The following is a 26877-nucleotide window of genomic DNA, read 5'->3' on the forward strand; positions in this document are numbered from 1 at the left end:
AACTTGTTTTTTTTTTTCTTCTTCTGTCAAATTTAAAAAATACTAATTAAAGTAACCTATAAGGTACTTGCCAGTGATATTAGTTTTCCCCTTTTCCCCTTTTGACCTTTATTTTTAACCCCTGAACTCTGCTAATAGAGCACCTTTTATAATGATTTTCTGTTTTCTAGAATATTTTTTAACAAAACACCAAAATATTAATGGAAATGTATATGAAAACATGCAAAAAGTGGTTTATTTATGATCCTTATAACTGTTGAAACTGCCTTTTAAGAGCTTAAACATAAATGAATTTAATTATTATATCTGTATTTAACTAGTACTTGAATTTTTATTCCTGAGACATAATCCTTTACCACATAGATTATAAATATGGCAACAGACACGGTTTCTAAGCAACATACATTAGAAAGAATAAGATACTTTTTTTCTTTGACATGCTTCTTACCTTTGAACCAAATATCTATTGGAAAATATTTGAATCATGTTTTTATGCATCTCTTAGATGTTTGCTACTTTTCTTACAAAATGAGAATAGTCATGTTAGATTATTTCATTACTAGCCTTTGTTTTCTCCTGGTGCTTCCATTTTACTTGGTATATTCTAAATTCATGCATAAAGTCGTCAAAAAACACAATTTTGTTGTTCTCTCAAATCCAGTAGTCATTCAGGAAGCTCCATATTTTGACCAGGAGGTGTGAGCTGCTGTAGTATACTTAGAAATGAGTTTTTCATGTGCCTCTTCCCTTCTTCAGTGACTCCATTTAAGTCTGGGTCCATTCCATTGGCTGCTTCCTCTAGATTGTGAGGCCTGATTTCCTCCCATGCTTCTGACACCCTGTTTGTTTGTACTGCCGACTCCCCACTGAGGGCTGCCCACCGATTGTGCCATGCTGTGTTCCTGTTTTATGGGGAAATGTTCATGTGTGGCTGCTGTGTTTGATATTAAATCTGAGATGAACTTCAGGAGGTTTCCTGCTTTTTATTAAAAATGATTTTGGCTAGGGGCTGTGTTATCTTGTTCATAAATCAGGCATTCTCAGAGATTTAATAATTTAGAATTCACATGAGCATTTCACATGAGCATTTGGGGGAATAAACATTTCTTTTCTCTGTTAAAGCTGCCTCTTAACTTTCCTTTTTTCTTTTTTTCCCCTTTTTCCTTTTCAGTGCTTCCATTTATTTATTTTTTTAAGTCTTCTTTGGGGAGGTTTGTAAAGATTTATCTCACGGCTATGGAAATAATGTAAGAGGAAGAGTCAAAATGATAGCTTTGTTTGGTTGAAATACTTTAAATATGATGAAGTTTTGTGAGTCTTTCTCATTACTATTGGAGACAAGCTTTTATTGTAATTCTTTTTTTTTTTTTTTTTTTTTTAAATCTCAAGTTATATCTTCCATAGTAGTTATCCTCTCTCTCTGTTTTAATGAATCATTTCTTTTAGGACATGTTTTTATAAAAGGTTGATAAAAAGCCAACAAACAAAAATAACAGAGGCCAAAGTGGCCGGGAACTCTTTCTGTAGGAGGTTACAAGCTACATGAAAAGCAGAGTTATCCTTGAGGGTGACAAACAGTTCTGGCAATGACTCTCAAAAATGTTTACACTGGAGATTTAGAGTAAACACTTTGAGGGCACTTTGTAATGCCCAGTGAATGGCCTTACACTCTTTGTAGAATTTGGTGACTATGAATACATAAATAAAGATATTTGAAAAGTTTCTTAGGAGTTAGAAGATGTTTCGTTTTGTTGTTTTCTCATTAAAAATAGTAGTGAAAGGGAGTATTGGGGTGGGAGTGTATTAGAAAAAGGAGGAAAGATTTCTCTGAGGGGGAGACTTTGATCTGAGGCTAACTGGCAAGAATGAGGCAACCATGTGAAAATCTAGGGGTACGGGGGAGACCTGTGTTCCAGGGAGAGGACCCCCGTGCCTTGTCCTTTTTGAATTTTAGATTCCATGAGAGAATACATTTTTGTTGTGGTTGATGTCTTTATCCCTTTACTTATGTCTAGCTTAAGAAGATATTTGGTAAGCATTGGTTAAATGAATGAACTCTCTATAAAGCACTTTGATAAATGCAAATGGCAATATCCTTAATAATATTACCACAAATGTCCTCCTGAAATTCAGATGATTTTTACAAAGTTGTTTGCAGTAAAGTTTTGATAAAGCTAAAGGCATAAAATACAAAGACTTATGAAGACAGTCCATGAGCATCTGTGATAATACAGTCCACGCATGTTACATTCTGGAGGTCTGACCTGATCTGCAGACCCCATTTTAGAATCTGGAAGGGTGGACCGGCCACGGATCCTTTAAATGATCTGCTGTAATGATCAGCTTTTTTCAGCCAGGCTGACCTTTTGCAGTTGTAGTGATGGAAGGTGATTTAATGTGCTGGTTGAGGATAGAACCCCATCTTTAGAACCCAAGAGAAGAGATTGGAAGGTGGGCTTCCTGTTCTCCCCTCGCAATGGCAGGCAGAACAAGGCAAAGGCAGGCCTTTCCTTTGATGCTCTGGCACAGGAACCAGTGCTCAATTGAGTTTTCAAAATCTTCTGTTAAACAGTCTTTATGGCTTAGCTTTACTTGCCAAAGTGATTGGATAATGAACTTTTAAGTGAAGTGGACTTGAGACTTCATTTGTTCAATGCCTTCTTCAACTGATGAGGATGTTTAAGCCCAGAGAGAACCAGTGGTACCCTGGGTCCCTGCTAGTGACTGGGACATGACTAGATTCAGCCATTACATTAAAGTCCAGAGAGTTTTCCATAATTTTCTGAAATCAAGTTAAAGCAGATATCAAAGGCAAAACTCCAGAGAAGAGATGCAGCAAAAGACAATTTACACTTGGGATAGTACATGTAATCATTTTCTTGGTTATAATTGGGGAATGGGGTAGAGGGGAAATATGGAAGAGAAGGGAAATTAAGCAGTGGGTGAATATCAGGGCCACTGCTGCTTCCCCAGGACAGATAGTCCCTCAGCCATTGCACACCGTGGGGGACTTCAGGATATTATCCCTGGAGAGAGACTTGCCTTGGAATCTTTGTAGTCTAAGAAAAGGCATCGTAAGTATAAAATGAATGCACAAAAGCTTGTTTTTCAAAAGATTTGACGTTTGAGCTGAAAGATAAAAGATCATAACATTTCCATTTCTGCCGGGAATATGAATCTTTGTAAACGGACAGCCTGAGGAGAGCAGCGGTTCAGCTTGCAGGAGGATTTGCTGTTCTGTGGGCCTCTGTGACCTTTTCAGGGAGCCGCCAACTGTTCCAATCAGAAGTCTCCATCACTTTCTTGATGATGACAGGTCATCTCTCTAAATCGGCAGGGTTCTTAGCCCATCCACTCTATACCTTCTCATCTTCTCTTTTCTCGACTGCTCCATTAAGCTTCCGGGTTATGTTCTCTGAGGCCCTGTCATGTGGATTTACCACTTTGACTAAAACCAGGTAGCTGTTGGCTCTCCCATCAACTTCACAGCTTTTCTACTGAGAATTTTCCCCTCTTATCCTAAGTACAAATAGGAATTTGTTGCACTGAAAAATTATTTTCAACTTTATGGGGTCAAATATATACAGACATAGCTACATAATCATTTATACATAGACACTTTATGAAACGAAGTCACATATTTTTAATACCATAGGAAACCAACGTTGGGTCCAAAATATGATCTCAAGACATCATTTGACTTGTAGAATCTAGAGTAGTCACTTTAAAACTATTTGAAAGCCCGAGATCACCTAATTTGTCTGGCAGAATATTAATACATAAAACATGTAAAAGAGGACTGATCTGGTAAAAGTGAGTGAGGACAGGGTAGTCTATAATCCTATCAATTGTCCAACTTCTATTTCAATTTCCAGAACACCCTGTTGGAAAGCTAGATATCTACTTGAACACCAGGTATCAAAGTAAAATGATTACTAATAATTAGACTTGTCATTGTTGATCAGAAATATTGAATTCGTTTTTGGTGGTAGAAGCAGTAGCTCATTTGTCATAGTTGAATGTCCCCATATTGACCCGTTTCTTATTGTGTGGCTGGTCAGAAATGTGGCTGGACCTGATGTATGTGTGTCTAGTAGAAGTGTTATCAGCTCCTTCTAAGACATGTGTGTATGAGGAAATTTTTATTCTAATTCCCATTTACTTGCCAAAGTGGATATATTTATTTAATGTTGCCTAGTTCTTAGTATAGTTATTTAGCATTGCATTCATTGTCTTATTATGTATTCTTATGCAAAATGAGGGGCAATTGTGCTTTGATCTTTGTTGGACTGGTGGGAATTGTCAGAAGTGCAGGAGATTTTATATTTCAAAATAGTGAACAATGGGCTCTGTCTTTGCTCTGTTTCTGGGAAGTTTGAATAATAAATTTTTCACTATCCTAGCTTTTTCAGATATAAATGTTTTTATTTGATTTTTGTCATTTGGGGCATTATTTTATGAATTTTATATCATGTACTGGTTTCTTATAAAACAATATAGTACAGGATAAAATTTAATGAGGACCCATTTTAAGTCTTATGTACACTAATTAGTTGAGATTTACAAAAAGTCTTGATATAATGAAGCCCTTCAGTTTTTTATTAGTTAGGGTAATGCCAGCTGCTGTAACATGCAAACCCTACGTTTTAAATGGCTTTAAGCAATTGAGAGTTTAAATTTTAAATCACGTGACAGTCCATTGTTGGTGTCACTGGCTGACTGGTGGGCTTTCTTCCACATGTTGGTTCTGTGACCCAGATTCTTTCCATGGTGTGGCTTTGCCACTCTATATATCCTCTGCAGGTAACTGTCAGTTAGCGAAAGGGGATAAGGCAACCCGCTTCTCAATCACCTTGGCCTTCAGTTGCCACATTGACACACAAGAATGAGTCACAGTCGATACAAGAGATTCTGGGAAATGTAGTCTCAAGAATAACTTTTACTTTGGAAAGAGGAACACAGAATGGGGGTGGGTAGTTAATTGTCTCAGCCATACATCTGAAGCTCGGGACTCCGTTATAAAAAGTGGTTCACTGAGGTGTTGCATTACCTTAGTACATGTTAGACCAAATCCTGAGCAAACTAATGAAAATGTAAAAGGTATATTGTAAAAACAATGTAACAAAAATAAGTATTGACCATTAGTGTGAAACTTTATTGTTATTAAAATATTTTATCTTAGTAATTTAATTGCTAACATTTTATTGGAAACCAATTTTGTTTTTGTACACTCAAACTTGCCTACTAATATATTTATGTTTACCCATGATAAATATGGATAACTGTAATATATCTGGAAGACACACTAAATCTAAAGAAAATGAGAAAAAATGAGATGCAGACAATGCAAATTTTTTACTTGTATGAAATACAAGCAAATGAAAATTTACTCTCAAGCTACATTTTGCTGAATAATTTTATTTAGGCATGAATTTATTCTAATAGGATTAAAAAACAAAGTATTTTGAGGGCTAAAAATGCTCATGCTAATACTTCTGACTGCTTATTACTCTGTTCCTGAATTGTAAGTTTTAGTGCATTTTTCCATTTTACTTTATTTTTCTATGTGGTTTTGCTGCACTTTTCTCCCTTTTTTATGTGTCCATGTACATTTTTCCACCAGCCTCCTTCAGCCCTGCAGTCTTTTAATCTGTGTCTGTTCATTTCTTACATCTTCCTACAGGTCTCTCTGTCTACTCTTTTTGTTTATGGAGTTCTTCATCTGTGGACAATGGAGAATGGTGAGATTGAGATTAGACATGAGTGTCTAATTAGACACTGAGGAATTGAAATTTAAAATGTCTCAGTGAAAACACCCATAGCCTTGCCAGGGTACTGTAAGACGCGGAGGGCAGGTGTCTAATGCTCGAAATCAGTGGGGACACTGTGTACCTTTATGTGACAATCTGCTTGTCACATCACTGTTCAGCCTTGGCCCAGAAATTGTCATTAAGTTAGAACACGAACCACAGATATTTAAGAATGTTCATAAATAGGTATATTGAATGTATTCTTTGTCTCTCGCTACATTTCTTTCCTTTCAGTACAACCCACGCCATTCCCCCAAGTACTTGCTGTGTCTCCTCCAATGCATTTCTTTTAAAATGTTACTAACAGCCCAATCCCCACTCATGGGAGATAACTACAGATATAGTGATAGCACTTAATGACAATGAGGCAAAATCACTGAAAACACACAAAGACATTTGTGTAATTTCCAGTTATCTGTAATCTAATTGTTTCAACTCCAGAAAATGATCAAGAACACTTATTTGTAATTCAATCCTTGCTAAAAATGTCAGAAATCACACAACCAGATAGGACAGCTCCATGTCTAGGGGTCTCTGGAGAGTTTGGAATAAGTAAGAGTCAGGAAGGTGTGTAAAAACGTATGGAAGAAAAATCATGTGAATGAAAAATCCAGATAGATTTTCTTTGAGATATACTCTTATTTATCTTTTTGTCTGTAATGCATGACTGAAGTTTGAGGAGTGAGATAAAATTAACAGAAGTGGTAACAAAATAAATAGTAATTCTGCAAAAAGAATTGTAGATCAAAAAGATATAAGAGATGCTCGAGTAATTTTTGGGTCAGATCTACAGAAAAGCTTTCAAGGTCTCTGTGGGGTCATTATAATGAAAATGTGAAATTATAAAATGTGTGATTCTAAAATAAATGCTTGGAATCAAAAGATGCTTAATATAATTTTAAATGTTATACTTTATGTGGAAATGAATCAGAGTTATGATTCAATTGTATATAAACAAATAGTCCCTAGTTTACTAACAGAATTAAAAAACACTGAAAATCCCAGTTTTCCTTTTTTTTTTTTTTTTTTGGTAGCTCACATATTAAGAAGTTTGCCATTTTCTTGCCCTTTTTAATCCCTGCTTTTATTCCTTCTTCCTTTTTCCTGAATGCCAAGTACATGTGTTAAAATATTAATGATTTTTAAATAGAAAATGTGAAGCATGAACCACTTCTCTCAGAAGATTCCAGAACATACAAGAGTAGGTTTTAACAGAACTGTCATCACACCCAGCCCAGGGCTCAAAGACAATTTTTGATGCCCCAGGATCAATGAGTTCTATGGTCGCCATTGTCTGTATTCAACACAGGGAATTGTAAACTTATTTTTGTTCACATACATTTCAGAAGATTTTGTTCAAGTTATAAAACAATTTTAGTAATATCCTAAATTCAAGTGATTACAGAATTACTCATATGATCTGCATATCAGAAATCCCTGTGATCTTCAGGTGTGTTCAGCTCTCTGGACAATTAAGCTAGGTTTACTTATTCTGTTTTCATGGCAAGAGTCTTTTTAGCCAATAGGAAGCACTGGAAACAAGGGTTATTTCTGATGCTCTATTATGGTTGCAAAGTGCATTTAAAAAATGTAACCCACGCTGCATTATTTGCAAGTGTATTTTTGTGGTGACTGTTAGCTGCATAGGAAAAATACTTGGCTTAAAATAAGTCACATTGTAACAATCAGCCTTCTGATGTTTTTGTCACTTAGAACACATATTTGTCAGCATGTACGGATCATAGGGACCTTGTACATAGAGTGAAGGTAGGCACAAAGCAGCCATGATGTGATATCATAGATGGGGAACTTAGAGCTGGAAGAGCTAGGTTCAAGTTCTACTCCTTCTATTCACTGCTTTTGTGACCTTGGCCGTGTCACTAATCCTTCTGAGCATTGGTTCCCATGTTTGAAAATGGGGATATTACCTCCAATTTCTATGGGTTGTTGTAAATTTTGTTAATTATTCATACTGTAGCTCATTCCACCAAGGATTTGAAATGACATGTATATTTGAAGATAAACTGTATTTTCTAGCGCTTTGTAGATTATACAAACATAAAGTACCAGCCATTACTGTTGGGAGCATTGGATTCCTGGGGAGGTCTGTCCCTTAGAATGAAAGCGCTTCTAACCAGATGTTCCAGAGACTTCCATTTAATAATTTAAAATGAAACAAATATTTATCCATGTGTGACATAGGCTGGTTATGTTATAGATGCCAACTTAAACCTACAAAGAAAAGAAAACTACCCAAGACCTTTTGATTGAAGACCATTTGCAACTAATAAAAACATCAGATTCTCACATACTTGATGCCTGTTATTTGAAAAGACTATACATAATGGCAAAAAGCTCTTAAGGCTTAAGTAACTCTTTTCAATATGTTTGCGTTTTGTTACTCATAACAAGCATGCACAAATATTTGAGAAAGCGTAGGTGTGAGTCATTTTTACTCAGCTTATAGACAATGCTTCTGTTGTGCTTAGAATTAGTGGCTACCTCACAATCACATGGAGGTTTTGAAATATCAGTGGCCTACCAGTTCCTTTAGTTCCTTTTATTATGTGTGCCATTCGCTTTAATCTTGGGTTACTAACCATGCTTATCTGCCCTCTGCATCTAAAGCCTTCAGAAAGATTGCTCTGGCATGGCCTAATAGCTTTTATCAGCTCACCCAGTGGCTCTTAAGCTTTGATGCTTGAAACCCAGGAGTTAACCACATGATGCCAAGCCCTTCTGAACCAGTCAACTGCTTTCCTGAGCAAATGATTGCTGTTTATCTCAAGGCAGCCGTGGGAACTCCTCTCCTCCTTTCCTTTGTCAAAGTGAAATAGAACCTCAGGACAGAAGATAGTGGTTGTTTTGCCACACTCCCTCTAATTTCCTAGGGCTTAATTTTACACATAGAGTAATTATCGGCCTGTTATGAATTGCGTTAAGGTTAGACCCTCTCTCTCCTGGCCTATATTTTAAGCTCCTTTGATTTTTTTTCCCCCTCCAATATCTATATAGTATATTTGACTGAGGGCAAAATTGTTAATACTCTGGTTCAGTTTATCTGACAAGCATGCTTACTTTTCCTCCTTTTCTACAAAAGTTGTCTAGGGAAATTAAGTTAGCCCCCATTGTCTTTAAAAAACAAACAAACAAAAGCCCTACTTCCTAAATGGTAAAACTATACATTACAGTTCATGTTACACAGGAAAACTATAAAAATCATGGAATAAGGTGTTCCCCCCCCCCCTTTATAGTAGATGAAACTGCATTTTCAGTGACTACATGAGAAATACAGTCTTGATAAGAGCTCTCCACTAAACATTATGTTAGGCAGTTATGATTTCTTGGAAAATTAATAGAGTCTGAGGACACATATGCAGAAGAGAGCGTACGCTTTAGTGGTTCAAATGCTTGGGCTTCGAGGTACGGTGATCTGCAGCTGAACTCTGCGTTTCCACTTACAGTTGTGGATCTTTGCACAGTTATTTAAATTCCAAGACTCCATTTCCTCACATGGAAAACGGTGATGATGTTTCCAACTTACAGTATTTTGAAGGATAAAATGAGGCAAATATGTAAAGTGCCTAATGAAATGTGGGCACATAACAGACACCACATACATGGCAGTAGCTGCTGCTGTTGTTTTTCTTATTGACAAGCTGAGAAAAAAAAGAAAAGGAAAACTAACCCAGGAGGTTAGATATATTTTTTTTCTTTTTAAGGATTTTTTTCTGCTTAGATCAATTTAGAAAACCTTCCTCAGAAGGACCATAATCTCCAGGCAGGAAACAGACCAGGAGGTGGGCATGGAAGAATTGGGCTGAGATTCTAGATTCTATGCTGAGTGCGCCACAGCCCAAATGTGAGACTTACTATTTTCTGCTATTTGAAAGCATCATCTGATGGGACAGGACTACCTGTCCCGGACAGGTTAGGTTACTTCAGTGCATTTAACAGTAAGTCACCTCACGTTTTATTACCAGAACCTTTCAATTTCTTAATCGTTTCTTAATTTCTTGTCTTTATACTAATCTTGCAAGGAATAGAGAGCGTCGCTCTCTCCCTCTCTGCTTCTTTCCTCCACAGAAAGAACTTAACACCCCATTTGGGGATATTACAAAGCTGAAATGGTCAATTTGAAATAATACGATGAGTATTTGAAAAGCAGCATATAGACCTTCATGTTGACCTTCTCACCCCTTGGCATGGCCATATCAGCCTTCGTTCAAATAAGCAGACTCCATCTTTAATTTCCCCTGTGCCATTCACTCCTTTGTAATTAATTGGCCCAGTGATTTCCTTTGCTTCAGTTTAGCATTTATCAATCACAACTAGCAATTCACGTTATGGTGTTAGCAGAAAATTCCACAGGACCGTCTGCACCCCGGGGAAAGGGAACATCTGCTCCTTTCCCTTTAGGGTGCTGCGATTTAGAGGTCAGTGTGTTTCCCCATCAAGGCTTAAGGCTTTGGGGATCAGGGGAGTGCCAGGCTCCAAGCAGCATGGTGAATGGCAGTTGCTGACTGGCTATGCTGGTCTGTTCTCAACAGGGGATGGAGCTGTTCTGCAGCTTAGGGGGGAGGCAGGCCTTCCCTTCCCCCACCTGCCTCCCCTTTTCCTGGTTCTAAACTGTATTTTCATCTTGGAAGAAATTATATTGAGGTCTTCATTAGCGGCAACCAGCAGGGTTAAGGCTCCTTAAGGGCTGATAAGCTCTATGGCTAAAAAAAACCCCCATCAGCCTTTATACAGGGAGCTGAAGGTTTAAGTTGCTTGAACTGGAAAGACTCTGCAGAGGTGATTATGTTAAGTAAGTAATGTGTATCGATAACATGGAATCAAATTATCAGGGTCAGTAACTTCCTGGCTTTCCCAGTGCATTAAATGAAGACCTAACATTGCCATGTGCTTGCTACTTCTTGATGCCACATGGTGTCAGCACTGTCTGGTCATATGTACTGCACAGCATGTCACCTCTAATTTCATGGGATTATCTGCACTGTTGCTTTAATAGATACTCAGTATCTTGAGCTTCCTTTGAACTCACAGCGGGGCAGTGCAAAGTCTTTTGTGATCATTTATTTCTGTGCTTCTTGTGTTATATACCAAATTATTATTACCATCATTTAGAAAGATATATCTTGCTCTCCTGCTTCCAAACATGTATGCTTATTTGCTTGTAAGGGAAGCTCCTGAAGGGGAAAATACCCTGAATGTGAAAGACCTTTTTGGGGACTACATGAGAAAGCTGTTAAGTCAGTGAATTACTATCAGAAAGGTATTGAGGACAGTCATTCTCAAAGTGTGGTCCTCTGGCCTGCAGCCAGGAACTGGTTAGAATTGCAAAGCCTACTGAATCAGAACTCCGACATGAGCTCAACAATCTGTGTGTAACATGCCTTCCAGGGGGTACACAATCCAGTGAGAGAAACACTGCTGTAGCATTTGTGGAGTAGAAGAATGGGATGGACCCATCTGTTCTGGGGGTCGAACAGTAGACAAGACAACTGAAGGGTCTGCCCCTATGGACCTTACTCCATTACAAAGGAAAGTGTGGTACTTCATCCCGATGAAATGTTTATAGATACCCAACAGAGCCTATAATTTTCATACATACCATTTAACATTTTTGTTTGAATCAGCCTATTATTGTCTTTGGATGCAGAGAATGACTAACAGAAGATGACTAATAAGCAATTCCTTGGTGCATTTCAGAACTATCCCCCTCGCCATATGTATATCCATGGCCATCGTCACTGTTGGCTACGTGCTCACAAATGTGGCCTACTTCACGACCATTAGTGGTGAGGAGCTCTTGCTTTCAAATGCAGTGGCAGTGGTAAGTCCAAGTTGGGGAAATGCCGATTTGAATTTAGGTTAATGAGTTGATGCAATTTCATAGTAGTTCCTTCAGCAGAAAGTGTTGTGAAATGCAGTAATCTTTTCTTGACCTGAACGATAATGAATATTTAAAAATTTAGAACATGGCTTAGCATATTCCATTTAAGTAATATAGCTAAAATCCTATATGATTTCTCTGTAGTGTTAATTTCATGTAACACATTTCCACATATACATGTTGAATAAAAGGCATTATTCTTCCAACACATATTTAAGGATAAGTGGGCAGTTACTGAATTTAAATGAATTCATTTTATTTTATGGGCAAATTGCAGTTTATTCTATACTCTTTCTTGTTTGTAAACTTTTCTGATGCTAAAATATTTTTCCCAAAGTACTACTTAAAGATTTCCAGGAAGACCATACATGTTTGTTTTTTCTCATATATCCTTTCGAATACTAGTCAAAGGATATTATTAATTTTGGGAAATGCTGAGTTATTCAGACATAAACACATGTCATAGTTAGAGTACTTCTTAGGATATTAAAGATGCTTATGTGCATTTTAACTCTCTAAGAAATGGATACTCAAGTTTTAAACATTCCCCAAAATTGATTAGACTTCAGAACCATCTTTGCTCTGAGCAGTCATTTTATGGGACTGTTATGCTGTGACACATACTTTCATTTCGTGTAAAAACTTACCAAGTAAGAAAGCATTCATTCATGACCTTATAATGATGAAGGGTGAAAAAATAACTTCCCATCACTAGATGTCAGCTCCTTTTAAAATAGTCACTATTTCCTCCTATCAGTAACATCCACTGGGAAGAAATTATCTCATTTCATGTTCACTGTATTAAAAAAAAAGACTTCACCCGCTGCTGTAAGTTCTACCAGACATCCAAATGTACAAAGCTTACTGACGTCGGGTCAGACATCTCGTCTCGCTAGACAAAGGGCAACACTTACTCGTTGGGCGTAATGCGGTCCATTAATTACACAGCACCAGCTACATCAAGGACAACTAAAGAATCTCACTTTTTCTTTTTTTTAAATGCATCCTTTATGTCATAGCATAAAAGGAAATTTCGGAAGTTTTGTTTATCTTTTGTGTTTTCTGTGGTTTGAGTTCCTTGGACTTGTGTTTCTTTCTAGTCTAGCCTTTTTATGGGAAACCATAGAGGAAATTGCCAGATACCTGAGATGGAGGGAGTGATTCAATAAATAGAGATTCAGCTGATGTGATTATTCTGGGCAAAAGATTTTCAGAATGGCTCCTAGATATGATACAAGTGATTAAGTCATCTTTTTTTCCCCACCGCATTTTCATGTCATAACATTGGGATTAAAATATGAAGCAAGTATCTGTAATACTTCTCGGTGTATATCTGTATTTCACTATCAAAATGTGGCTTTCCAGGCTAAAAGAGAAGGTACTGTGCAGAATGATTTCTGTCTCCAAAAGGAGACGTTCTGAAGCGACCTTTTTCCATTTACCAGAATGAAAGAAGATTTTTGCCCTAGTTGATAAAGATTCGGCAAATGGATCATTGGTATTTGAAAGTAGAGAGAAGGTGCTTGTTTAAACCTTTGTGCATGGTTTTGCAACAAGCAATGAATGCCATGGTACCTAAATTCTGATTATTGTCTACAGAGTTATTCTGACCCTAACCAAAGGGAAGGATGATAAAACATATACGTATCTGTAGCCTAATAGAAAGTCATAGAGCGAGTTTGGCCTAAACTGTTTCATTTTATTCCACTTTCTGGCAAAGCATTAATTTGCTTCATTCTGTCTTTCACTAGACCTTTTCTGAGCGGCTACTGGGAAAGTTCTCATTAGCAGTTCCGATCTTTGTTGCCCTCTCCTGTTTTGGCTCCATGAATGGTGGTGTATTTGCTGTGTCCAGGTGAGTGAGTTCAAGCATTTCCAGAAATGCATTTCTATTTTTGAGATTTGATGTGATAAGGATAACTTTAAAAAGAAATAGTGCCTTCAAATCTGGTATTTTTAAAGGGATATACAAAATTGAAGTCTTCGTCCAAGTATCAATCGCATATCTTATTCTGCCCAGTAGAGGGCACTGCTCCTCTACTCAAAGTGTAGTCTGAAGCTGGACCTGTGGCATTTTTTAACAGTACGTCTACAGAGTCTAACAACAACATTTTATTTCTGGTGATAAAAATCTTCTGTTTCTCTAAAGGTGACAAAGAAAAAAGTAAAGTAAGAAACACCAGAAATCAGCACCCCCACCATCTGTATCCCTTTTGTTTCGTTTGATGCAGAAGTCCTTTCTATTTTAACATAAGGTTAAAACCCAATCAGATAAATATGAATGTTATATGCGTCGTCACCCTTAAAAATGAAGTAGCCAGTTGTTTCCCAGAAAAATGAGTTTCTTTGGGCATAGCAGAGGAATTGCAGTTCAGACATGCGTTCTATGGCGATACCATAGACAAGTCCTGAGAACAAAGGAGAGCGGCTTACTTTGTAGAGGAAAGGAGGAGCTGGGAGGGGTGGCTTTGAATGAAAGGCCTTTGGAGGAGAGTGAGAGTTCGGGATTGTTGGTAGGCAAGGGGGAAATGTCTTTTCTCCTGCTGGCAGAGTTAAGAAAGCTTCTTCCTGTTGAGGTCTGAGAGGGATGACAAGAGGCAATGCATGATAACTCCCCCTCAAGCCTTTGCAACTCCATTTTAAGTGAGATTTCCTGTACACCTGTGTGTACGTTTGCAGGTGTTTTGTGTGTGTGTGTGTGTGTGTGTGTGTGTGTGTGTGTGTGTGTGTGTGTTGGGTTGGATTGGATAGATAGCACACATACAATGCTATCTAGGAACCTAGAACTAAATTCACCATCAGCTGTCTATGCATAGGGAGAGCTATGCTGAGTCAGATGTTACTATTGTTTCTCCTCAAAGAAGAATACAGTATGTTGGCAGATTTTATAAAATCCTAAGCCAGGTTTCTCAGGATGTTCTCTGCCTTATACGAAAAGTGAAATCCAAGTAAGCGCCTAAGAAATGTCAAACCATTTGGTATGAAAAAGATGCATGTTTTCTCTGAGACTTCTGGTTTTCTCCCTTTGAAATGATCGATGATATAGTCAATTCCACCCCCATTTTTCTCCCATCAGGTTATTCTATGTTGCGTCTCGAGAGGGTCACCTTCCAGAAATCCTGTCCATGATTCACGTCCGCAAGCACACTCCTCTGCCAGCTGTTATTGTTTTGGTAATGCATATTAACCAGGGTATCTAGCTATAACCTTGAATAACAGGTTAGCAAAGAGGATTTCAAAGCAGACTTGAGACTGTGCTTTACCTTCTCACTCATTGCAAAATCAGCTTTATGTATATCACGGGGGAGTTTGGGAGGCGGGATGTTTTCCACAGCTTCCCCATTCGGTATTTCTGATGCATATTTGATGCCACGGAGGCAATAACTGCATCATGTGTCTTTTGTTTTTTTTTGTTTTGTTTTTTTTTACATTTGTAGAAGTTTTTGAGGTCTAAAGAAAAGGATTAGTTTGGCTCCTGTCGTTGACACAGGGCCTCACTGTGAAGGATGCAGAGCAGTAACTCCCAATTCTAATTACGGAAAGGGGAGCTAAAAACTGCAGTCCCAATGTCCCAGATGTCTCATCATAGGCCCCTCATAATGAAATGCACACAAAATTATAGGGACAAAATAGATGAAATCCTAGACGGTGCAATGAGTCTTTGATTAAAACGGAGACATTTGGGAGCAACCCTATAGGGAAGAAAGAAAAGCACCAAAACTTAAACTTGAGCCATAGAATTCTTTATGCAGAGGAGAGTGCCTGTGAAACATGGCATACAAAAGACTGTGGAAGGTGTCAAAGTCCTCAAGTACCTGTTGGCAATGTTACATTCACTTTTACCCACCATTTTGTAACATTTTTCTCAAATGGAATCTGCCCTCAGGAGCCCGGTAGCATTCAATTGAACTTTTTTTGCGTGCATTTAATTTGTTTCAAAACGTCTCTTTGAAATTTCTTTGTGAAGTACGGTATACTCTCGGTGCGGAATCTGGAAGTTGGCAGTCACTGTGGGAACATGTCGTTTCGTGAAGAGGGCTTTGGTTTTAAGCCTCTGCTATCAGTCATGCTCTCCTTGGTGTGTGCAGCCCAGCACACTCAGATGTGCTCTGCTGCTCTCTGTGCTGCGTTCTTTTCTGCCTTCTTGAGGGTCACCTGAGGCAAGCACACGGGGAGAGTGCGAGTGGAGGGAGGAAAGGTCAAGGTTTTGCATGCAGGGGATGACACAGTCACCCTGAAGTGGCTGTGTTTCGTGTGTGTGCATAGCCAGGAGCTAGCTCATTCAACGCCATCGGCAGAACTTGCTGCACACTTTCCAGGAGGGTGCCCTTTTGATTTTTATTATTAGTTATTTACTAACCATCTCAGTCTCTGCACCGGTACATTTTGAGCCATGATGAGTGTGACTGAAAACACAGTCTCTTCTCTCAAATGTAAAAGCAGCCAAAAAATCAAACGTCCACGTACAATTCTTTCGGAATGAAGTGGTTGTGACGATGGTCCTCTCAATCTGTTATTGGTGTTGAAAAAAGGATTTGAAGAGCAGAATATAGAGAGGGGGTTAGTCAAATCCAAGTTTTAACCAAAATGGCAGTCTGTCAGAAAAATAATTGTTCGAAAAAGACAACAGCAATGTGTAGTGATGTTACTATTGTTAGTTACCACCTGTGTTCGCCTTCACTCACCGAGTGTGGTTTTTCTCCCCTCCCTCCAGCACCCTCTGACGATGATAATGCTCTTCTCTGGGGACCTCTACAGTCTTTTGAATTTCCTCAGTTTTGCCAGGTGGCTTTTTATTGGGCTAGCAGTCGCTGGGCTGATTTATCTTCGATACAAACGCCCAGATATGCATCGTCCTTTCAAGGTAACCTCAGCAATCTTGATGGGTTTACATAAATCTCTCTCCTCATACCCACTTCTCCCTTTGTCATAACTTGATGATGGGGAGCTTGGGCGGGGGCAGCAGCATCCTCTGCCATAAAATATTTAACTCTTGCAGGTAGTGCCTTCATGTTGGATTGATGTTAGCTTGCAAAATAGTTCACCACATTTTTTTTTAATGAACTTAGTATGTCCCATTTTTGAAAAGAGATGGTATTAATATAGGGTATTTGTTATGCTGGTGTCTCGTGGCTGAGTCCAATGACCGGATAAGTCCAAAGTATGGGATACTTTGATCTGTCTTTATGCTGAACAGTTGTAGGCAGCCATGCGGAGAAAGAGTGAGGCAGGAACATCTGGAATCATCACTAATGAAAACTCCGCAAAGGGTGCTGCTACTTTACAAAACAGACATTTTAAGTATTTCTAAGGGCTGTCACTTATTACATTGCTCGTTTTCTACATTATATACTCCAGAAGGATTAAACATGTAACACGTGTAGAGAAGGTGAAGATGTATGGATTTATCACTTAATAGAAAGCATATTCACCGTAACTAAGCATTTCCTTTGGGAAGGGCTGGAGAATGTGCTTCTCATCTTCCTCAGCCTTGAATGTTCATAGGTGGATTTGACCTCACTATTTATTTGCTTTTAAGAAATAACACAGGTCATGTTGTCAGTCATGTTATCAGAATTTGCTTCTAATTATATTCATTGCCTAACGCCCGCAACGTCTTTATTAGCGGTTGAATAGGAGTTGGGCTGTTTTGTTCCTGTCGGTTCTTATTGTGAATCTCCAACAGGAAATCAATATGCACTGAGAAGATTTAACACGTAACTAGCAGCCCATGGCCTTGGCTCCGCAGTAAAGTAGATTCTAATCATCATTATCACACAGCCCGTCTTTTAAAACCAAAAACAGAAATCACAGTGGTACTTAACAAGTAAAGTAATTCAAACAGAACATGGCTAATGAAACACACTTATGTGTCCTTAGATTTTATTCTGTCCAAAGAGTTAAAGAAATTCAAGGGAGTATGTTTAACACATTCATCCTCTGTGCCCATTACAGAGATTTTGCCAATAAGGTAAAGTAGGGTGTTGCTGGTTTCTTGGTCGTGTGCCCACAGTGTCATGACAGACGTTCTCCTCGTGAACCACCACCCACCTCTTGAACTGTGTTTGAAGAGATGTTTTTCTGTGCTCTGTTCCAGGTGCCGCTGTTCATCCCCGCTTTGTTCTCCTTCACGTGCCTCCTCATGGTTGCCCTTTCCCTTTATTCGGACCCATTTAGTACGGGGATTGGCTTCGTCATCACGCTGACTGGGGTCCCTGCATACTATCTCTTTATTATATGGGACAAGAAACCCAAGTGGTTTAGAAGAATGTCAGGTAAGTCTTTTAAGCAGTTTCGGAAGCTTCTGAGAGACCGTGTTGTAGAAAACTCATCTGTGTGTACGTGAATAACATGTGCATCTCCAAGTTTAAAAACATAAGTAGGTCGATTGCTAGTTCGAATACATTATTGCATTTTCATGGGAACTGGGAGAAGAAAAGGCAGGAAAGATGTTTAGGGTACAGGCACTGGATCCTTTCCAGGTAGTTTTTAGTTGGCCCGTTCTAGTCAATTGTTAGAACAGTTTTCTTGGATGGAATTTTATCAGCAGCTCTGTAAACAGCCTAACTGCTCTTCTGAATCCTTTACTAACCTAATTATTCTTTTTTTCTGGGTTGAATGCAGTTTAGTGATTCTGCATCATAATATACTACATGATGAGTGATACAAGATTGAGTGGGGAGTTAGGCAGAGACCTACAAAGGTCTTAAATGTCATGGCTATAACACTACCCTATTTAATAGGCATGGTAAGTTGCAGAGGGGTCCACAAGACCAGCAAGAATAAGAAAGAATAACAGCTCACACTTATTGTCTGATTTATGTGTGTTAGCACATACATGACCTCATTTAATCTTTATAACAACCTTCTGAGTTAGGAAAATTATTGTCCCCATTTTATAGATTTTGAGTTATAACATGGGAGAATTCCTGTAACTTGTTCCAAGTTATACAGATATTAAGTAAAAGAGCTAGAATTCAATTTGGGGCAGTTTTTGTAATTTAAAAAAATCACCCTGGAAACAGTGAGGGGTTGAGGCTGAAGGCACAGAGTAGAGGTTGATGGTTACCACAGTCATCCTGATGAGAACTGAAGAGGGTCTGAACACAGGCCGTGTCAGCAGGATCCAAGAGGAAGTATATTAGAAAGATATTGAAGAAGAAAAACCCACAGGGCTTGGAAACCGGTAAATTGGAGGAGGAGACAATATAGAAGATCAGTCGTAGGAAGGGAGTCTAGGTACAGCCTCCGTGGAAAGCCCAGCCCTCTGCCCCTGACTCTGCAGAGTGAGCCTTTAGCCTCACGTCAGCTTTCAGTCCCCTGCAAGGGTGGGAGGTGGTGTCATTCCTATACCCAGAGGGGCGAACCAGGTCCAGGGAGGGGGAGATTATTTTTGAGCGTACAGATTTTTAAATCATTGGACTAGGATTTGAATCCACATCTGCTGGACTTCAAAGTTTGTGACCTTTCTCCCTTGGGTGCCTGGGGAAGGAGAGGTAAAAAACAGAGCCAGAGAAGCAGATCTGTTCTTGCTGGTGAGTTTGGTGACTTTAGAAAACAATCTTTGTTCTCATTCATTTTAATTTACTTTCTTTACCATAATTAATTTTTAAAAGTTCAGTTAAAAAATCCAGAAAGATTACTGGTAAAATTGTTAATAAATATCACTATTACTAAAAACAAACAAACAAACAAACAAACAAACAAAACAAAAAACAACTTGGTGTACATATTGACCTCTAGTGTGCTACACAAACTCATTTAGAAGCCAGATATTTAAAACAGAGTTTTGCTACTACGGCTCTTTATTAGCCTTTAATTGGTATTTGGTATCATTAGACCTTACACGTACTGTTTGTACTGGGGTTTGTTTTCTTGCTGGCAACACTATTCCCCAAAGAAGTGTTACTATAAAAATAAGATTCTTTCAGGCTCACACTGCATACTGACTGCCTAGCAGGGTATTTAATCTCCGTTTCTTGTTAGACCACCTTAGTTTTCTGTAGAATATTTTCAGTTCTGTTTTTGTGGTTGTAGGCAATTCTGAGAAAAGAAAATGTTGTTAAACAATATTTACCATCGGGATTGCTTTCCTCATTATCAATGTTCACGACAGATTGACGCTCACCGTGTGAGATCTGCATCTCTCTCAGATGCTGGCTAGAAAGGGTTAAACCTCTGCAGGCCACAGAAAATCAACAGAATTTAGGATGAAACGCTGGCATTCCAACAGTTGGACCTTATGGAGAAGGGAGCATGATGAAGGAGCAAATTCCTGTTTTCTCCCACTTAGTTGGCATTTTGTTCCTCCTGTTTGTAGTCAGCCAACTGTAAAACGTCTTTCCTTTTGCCAACGTGTTCGTACTTGGTACCATTTCTTTGTCAGTGCCTAGCTACTACTAGCACTTCCCATGCTTGACCCTTCTTTGATGTGTTTTCCTGCTTGTGTAGTTTTGAAGTTTGGGGCTATTTTTCTGTCTTTAGTGATATTTTGAACGTCTCCTCAGACTCCAGATTTAGTGTTAGCCTTTTGTGAAGGCAGCAGAGAGGTAGGCGCCCCATACGGTTATTTGGTTCTCAGAACCGCCGTTCAGTCCTACCACGGAGTGTGGCCGTCCTGCCGTTAAACTGCGGTCATTGTCATCCTTTATCTTTGTAGCCGCCTTGAAAGTGAGTAGCAAAAAGCAGCAATCCTTCGAAATTTTATTTGATTTTCCTCTTAGGCAGCATTCTTGTAGTAAAAAAAAAGAAAAAAAAATCATAGTAGTTATTGCTGCAGTAGCAAGTATTTTCCTAGCCTTCGGCCAAAACAAAACACACACAGACACTCAAAACAGCAGAATCCTGAACCACCACCTCACCTTTTCCCCCAGCCACCTCCTGTTGTTAGAAACAAACTCGGTGAACTTGGAGGCCGGGGAGCCTCTGCTTGGAGCAGTTTGTTCAGTGATTTAAATCAAATCGTCTCGTTGGGCAATGTTCCTTACCCTTTATATTACCGTGTATTTTCACCCTAATATGCACGAGCAGATTAGCCCTGTGAAATGATAGTTTATCAAAACACATCTCACCTAGGGTGCTTCCATAAAAAATGCAAGGCAGCCGAACAGAATTCAGAAAATGGAGCAAGGCTGCTTAGTACAGATAGCCAGGCAACATTCGGACCTGAGGATGTGAGATTTTTCAGAGCTGATGCATTCCTCTGGCCACAGGATGCCAGTATTGAACCACGTTTTGCTTGATAGCGTTCCTGGGATGAAAAGAAAATGGGCTTTTAAGGGAATAGTCAGATGCCCGGAAAGCTTTTTTCTGCTGTCTGTGACGGAGTGGTTAATTCTTCTGGCTATTTATTTATTGATGTGTAGAAACACGAGCTTCTCACCCAAGGAAAGCAGGGCAGGTACCCACTGACATACTCAAATACCTGGGGATACCTAGACCCGGCACACCCCCGCCAGGCTTACAGCAGGCTCTTTCTTTACTTGACTGCCTCTATTTATCAACCAGACCCTGGCACAGCTGAGAGTGAGTGGGGTAATTGGAAGTTGGTCCCTCTTGCTCAGGGGGAGATATGGGGAACAACTGTATTTAAACAAAATCTTTGACTACAAAGGCTCACACTGTGCAGCACCAGCAGAATGACTGTGGTCCATCTTGGTGGACACTAACTTTGCAATTCCAGCCCGAAGCTGCTTGCAGTGTATCACAATTATTTCATTTCTGATACCTCACTGAGAGCCGTTTAATGCATTTGACAGACTCTTCACAAAGACTGCGGGTGCAACATGTTAAATTAGTTAAGCGTGCCTACATCACTCAGGGTCCCAAACCATCTTCATTGCAAGGATATAAAATGAGACCATACGTGTGAAAAGGTTTCGAGGCCTTTTTTAAAAACACACACATACTATTACTCTCATTATGTCCTCTGGGGAAGATTGATTTTGTGTTAGTACTTCACGACTTCAGGCCGTAGTTCTCATGCTTATACCAGGTGTGGTTGGGTAAATCATTTTCTGCAAGGTCCATTGCTGTTTTAACTGGTTTCAAGAATAACTGCTGCATGTGAAAGGTAAAGCTAAAAATACAATTACTGTTTGATCTTGTAACTTGCAGTTCCTAAAAACACCATATGTAGACACATTGGCTCAACTTTAAAGAAATAGCACCTTGCCCAGCCCAAACATCTGGCCTTCAACTATATCCATGCTCATATAAGTCCTTTGGCTTCCCCGAGTAAGAAGGAAGCTTCCTCAGAGTCTTACTGGGTCTGTTGAGCACCCCTGTCTGACCCCACGACTATAGACAACCTAGAGAAAAAGTTGGTGTTTTTCCCACAACTATGCAGAGCCAAAACCAGTCACTTTGCTCAAACCTCTATAATGATGGAAATTATTCAAATCTTGAGATTCCAAGAGAAGCTATAAGAAAGCCACAGGAGACACTGTCCACAGGGCTGATTAAACAGGAAGAGACAGGACTGGGTAAGCAGAACCAGAAGAGAGAGATTCTTTGATCCCATATGTGCTATTGGATAGGAGACCCACGTTGAACGTTCAGGCAGGAACATGTCACACTAGGAAAGCAGCAAGACCTCTAAGGGGCTCTCCCTGTGTCCAGACTTGTGCTGTGGTGACCTGAGTAAGCAAGACGTCTAAGAAAGCGAAGGGGTGAAGAACACAGAAACACGCTTTGGAAAAGGCTTTTGTTTCAGACATGGAGGAACAGATGCTGCTTAAGAAAGATAGTCATTAAAAAAAAAAAAAAAAGAAACAAAGAAAGAAAAAAGAAAGATCTCAGTAGATAAATGCATGAATAGTCTCACACACACGCGCACGCATGAGTCTGTTGTGGAGATTAGTTCAGACAGCTACAGCAGGACTTCTCCAGAGAGGAAGGGCTGGGGGGATGTCAGTTGAACCCCACTGCTTTGCATGTGACCACTGCAGACACGTAGGACATCAGATACCTCTGGTTCCTTTTGTGCCTACAAGAGCCACCCTTCCTTACTACTGATTGATAACTTACTTTTCCATGGTGTGTGTTTCCAGGATCGTTTACCATACCTCTTTCCTGTCAGCATGGATGTTCACTGTTCTTGAGTGCTCCCTTGTGCTTTGTGTGCATCTCAATGTAGAATGGGTTGTGACAAGATACAATTCATTTAAGAAGCATTTGTATAGAGTTTACCATTTGCCAGAACTGTACGGGGCCCTTTATAATGAATGGATAGTATAAAAATCAATGTGCTGAGGAAAACAACTTTGGGGAACACTGGTATAAAGCAAAGGATGAAAAAATATACCTTTTTGGGTGGTATTCAATATGGCCGGAAGGGACTCTTACAGGTGACAAGTCATAAGACGTCTTGCTTACTCAGGTCAGCACAGCACAAGTCTGGACACAGGGAGAGCCGCTTAGAGCTCTTGCTGCTTTCCTAGTGTGACATGTTCCTTCCTGAACGTTCAATGCGGGTCTCCTATACACTTGGAGAACCACTCATCTAGTCCAAGTTTCTCATTCTTTTTTTAAAAATTTATTTGTTATTGAGATATAATTGTCATATAATATTGTGTAAGCCTAAAATGTACGATATGTTGGCTTGAGACATTTATATATTGCAATAGAATTACTACAATAGCGTCAGCTAATGCCTTTATGCACTTATCATTTCTTTTTTGTGTGGAGAAAATTTATCCATTCACTCGCTGATGGACATTTGTGCTGTTTGCAAATCTTGGCTATTGTGAATAACACTTCATTGAGCATGGGAGTACACACTTCCCTTTGATATACTGATTTCAATTCCTTTGGATACATACCCAGGAGAGAGATTGCTGGGTCTTATGGTAGTTCTAGTTTTAATTTTTTTGAGGAACTGCTATATTCCAGAATGGCTGTACCAATTTACATTCCCACCATAGTGTATAAGGGTTCCCTTTCCTTCACATCCTTGCCAAGTTTTGTTATTTCTTTTTTGTTTTTTGAAGGGTACAGATTTTTTTTTTTTAATTGCCTCTCTTATGTAAGTGTCTAGTTTGAATGTTCCAGGCCAGTAGGCCACTCTGCTCCATTCAGCAATCAGGAACCTGGTACCTTTCATCCTGTCTCTACATCCTCTGGGGATGATGCCTGAACCACTTGGTCACAGCACCATGAATTGCGTTGTGACATCCTAGCATGTGTACGGTGACAGCTCTTTATGATTTGTTGTGCATTTTCCTGATGATTAGTGATATTGAACACCTTTTCATATACACTAGTTGGCCATTTATTTGTATGTCTTCTTTGGAAAAATATCTGTTCAGGTCCTTTGCCCATTTTTTAAGTTGGATTATTTTCTTTTTTTGCTATTGAGTTGTCTAAGTTCTTTATAGATTTTGGATATTAGCCCCTTATCAGACATATGCTTTGCGAATAGTTTTTCCTATTCTGTAAGTTGTCTTTTCAATTTATTGATTGTTTCCTTCGCTGTGCAGCTCTTTAGTTTAATGTAGTCACACTTGTTTATTTTAGTTTTTGTTGCCTGTACTTTTGGTGATTTAGCCAAGAAGTCATTGCCTAGACCCATGTCAAGGATCTTTTTCCCTACATTTTCATCTAGAATTTTATAGTTTCAGATCTTACATTTAAATCTTTGATTCATTTCAAGTTACTTTTTGTGAGTGGTGTAAGGTAGGGGTCTAGTTTCATCCTTTTGAATGTGTATATCCAGTTTTCCCAGCATCATTTATTGAAGAATCTGTCCTTTCCCCATTGTGTCTTCTTGGCAGCCTTATCAAAAATTAGTTAATTATATAAATGAGGGTTTATATCTGGGATCTCCATGCTGTTCCACTGATTTATGTGCCTATTTTTATGCCAGTACCATACTATTTTGATCACTATAGCTTTGTAACATAGCTTGAAATTAGGTGTTGTGATGCCTTTCTCTTTCTCAGTATTGCTTTGGCTATGCAGGGTCTTTTGCGGTTTCACATAAATTTTAGTACGGTTGTTCTATTTTTGTGAGAAATACCATTGGAATTTTGATCAGGATTGCATTGATCTGTAGATCACTTTGGGTAGTAGAGACATTTTCACAATATTAATTCTTCCAATCCAGGAACATGATATATCTTTCCATTTCTTTGTGTCTTTTTCAGTCTTTTTCATCAGTGTCTTATAGTTTTCAGTGTACAAGTCTTTCACCTCCTTGGTTAAATTTATTTCTAAGTATTTTATTGTTTTCAATGCTATTGTATTAGCATTGAAAGTAATTGCAGTTTTTGCAATTATTTTTAACCTGTTAAACTGCAATTACTTTTGCATCAATCTAATAAATGGGATTACTTTCTTAATTTCTCTTTCAGATAATTTGTTGTTAGTGTACAAACATACAACTGATTCCTGTATGCAGATTTTATATTCTTCAATATTACTGAATTCATTTATTAGTTCTAACAATTTTTTTAGTGGTGTCTATAGCGTTTTCTATGTATAAGATATCATCTGTAAACAGAGATAATTTTACTTCTTCCTTTCTGATATGGATGCCTTTTATTTCTTTTTCTGCCCAATTGCTCTGGCTAGGATTTCCACTACTATGATGAACCATCTTTGCATTCCTGAGATAAATCTCACTCGATCATGGTGAATGATCCTTTAATGTGTTGCTAAATTCAGTTTGCTAATATTTTTCTGAGAATTTTTGCATTGTACTCATCAAGGATATTGATCTGTACTTTTTCTTTCTTATAGAGTCTTTGTCTGCCTGGTATCAGAGTAATGCTGGCGTTTAAAATGAGTTTGGGAGTGTTCCTACCTCTTCAAGTTTTTTGAACAGTTTGAGAAGTGTTGGTGTTTATCCTTCATTTGGTAGAATTCACCAGTGAAATCATCTGTTCCTGGGCTTTTCTATGTTGGGAGGTTTTGATGCGTCTGAGCCTCAACCCACCTCAGGAGTGAGGCTCAGGGTAATGGCAGTGCCCCTGGCAATGATAGGTCAGAGCCAGGACCTGAGACCCAGGGGATGGGGCTCAGAGCAACAAGAGTCCATCTCACCAATGATAGTTAAGGTCTTGACCTCGGATGTGGGGGAGTGGGGCTCAGCAGCAGCACAGCCCCAAGAATGGCAGCCAAAGTGTGATTGGGGATTTTGGGAGCAGAGCTCAGAGCAGGGGAGGCTACCTCGGTAATGGTGGGAGAAAGTCTGACCTGGGGCCAACTGGGCAAAGAGCAGTGGCAGCTCAGGTCTGGTGTATGGTAAGGTGCTGTGGCACCCATTCCCTGAGAGTGGGGCACAGCAACAACCAGGGCACAGCAACAACCCTGAGAGCATCTCACCTGAGCACTAGCTTTAGCCTCTGGGCATAGATGCAGAGGTGGGAGGCACTCCGGGCTGCTCCATCAGCAGGGATCAGGATGTTGACGTTGACAATGGTGGGAGACTCTCTAGCAAATGCTGCGGATGTTCACAGTGGGGAGGCTGGCTGGGGACCTCTTGCTCATTCTCCCCTACGGTGAACTTCCTTAGGGCTCTGGCTGGTGGATGGGGTGATGCAGGCAAGTTCCTTTGCTTTCCTATGTGGCCACCTCGATTTTTGAACTCTGCTGTTTTGTTTTGTTTCCTGCTTCTTCTTTGTTGTCTAGAGCTTTTCCCGAGCTACGTTCTTCACTTTGTAACTGTTTGTTTATTGTTGTTGTTTTGTTTTGGGGGAGATGAGTGTTGGGACCTTCTAACCCTACACTTTGCTAACATCACTCACAAGGCCCTCCATCCTGTAACTGAGGCAAATGAGGTCCTGGGAGATGAGGAGCTTTGATCAATAATACAGTACAAGTTTGACACTGGAAATGTTATTCTGACTCTTCTTCTGATTTTGCTGAGGAATTGGTTGTAATCTCATAGGTGCAAAAACAACAAAGCAATTTTAAATTGAATATGAAATGTGTTTTTGAGCATTTATTTATGTCTTGATCCTATTGTCTCAAAATATTTTCAGCCTCCTGGTTCATAAACGACAGTCCTTATTTGAATATAAAATGTTAATGTATTCTTGCTGAAAAGCCACCATGGGAAGTTATAGAAGTGACAAATAAACTAATTGAGCATGATAGGATTCTAATGAAATAAATAATTTTTGAAAGTGCTCTATGAAATAGATAGTTGTGTGTTTTCAGTATTCA

The 26877-nt window shown here is 39.1% G+C and overlaps 1 protein-coding gene across 3 annotated transcripts in view; it reads left to right on the forward strand.

Moving 5' to 3' along the window:
* The window catches only part of SLC7A11 (solute carrier family 7 member 11), a 379319-nt gene that overhangs the window by 224565 nt on the left and 127877 nt on the right, over positions 1-26877 (forward strand). For all 3 annotated transcript variants that reach the window (XM_074338520.1, XM_074338519.1, XM_019730843.2), the window contains 5 exons: positions 11526-11649; positions 13461-13564; positions 14786-14882; positions 16424-16573; positions 17807-17984. In XM_074338520.1, coding sequence (XP_074194621.1) covers positions 11526-11649; positions 13461-13564; positions 14786-14882; positions 16424-16573; positions 17807-17984 — 653 coding nt within the window. The remainder of the gene's footprint in view (positions 1-11525; positions 11650-13460; positions 13565-14785; positions 14883-16423; positions 16574-17806; positions 17985-26877) is intronic.

This window comes from Rhinolophus sinicus, linkage group LG07 (assembly GCF_036562045.2).
Source record: "Rhinolophus sinicus isolate RSC01 linkage group LG07, ASM3656204v1, whole genome shotgun sequence".
Taxonomy (NCBI): Eukaryota; Metazoa; Chordata; class Mammalia; order Chiroptera; family Rhinolophidae; genus Rhinolophus; species Rhinolophus sinicus.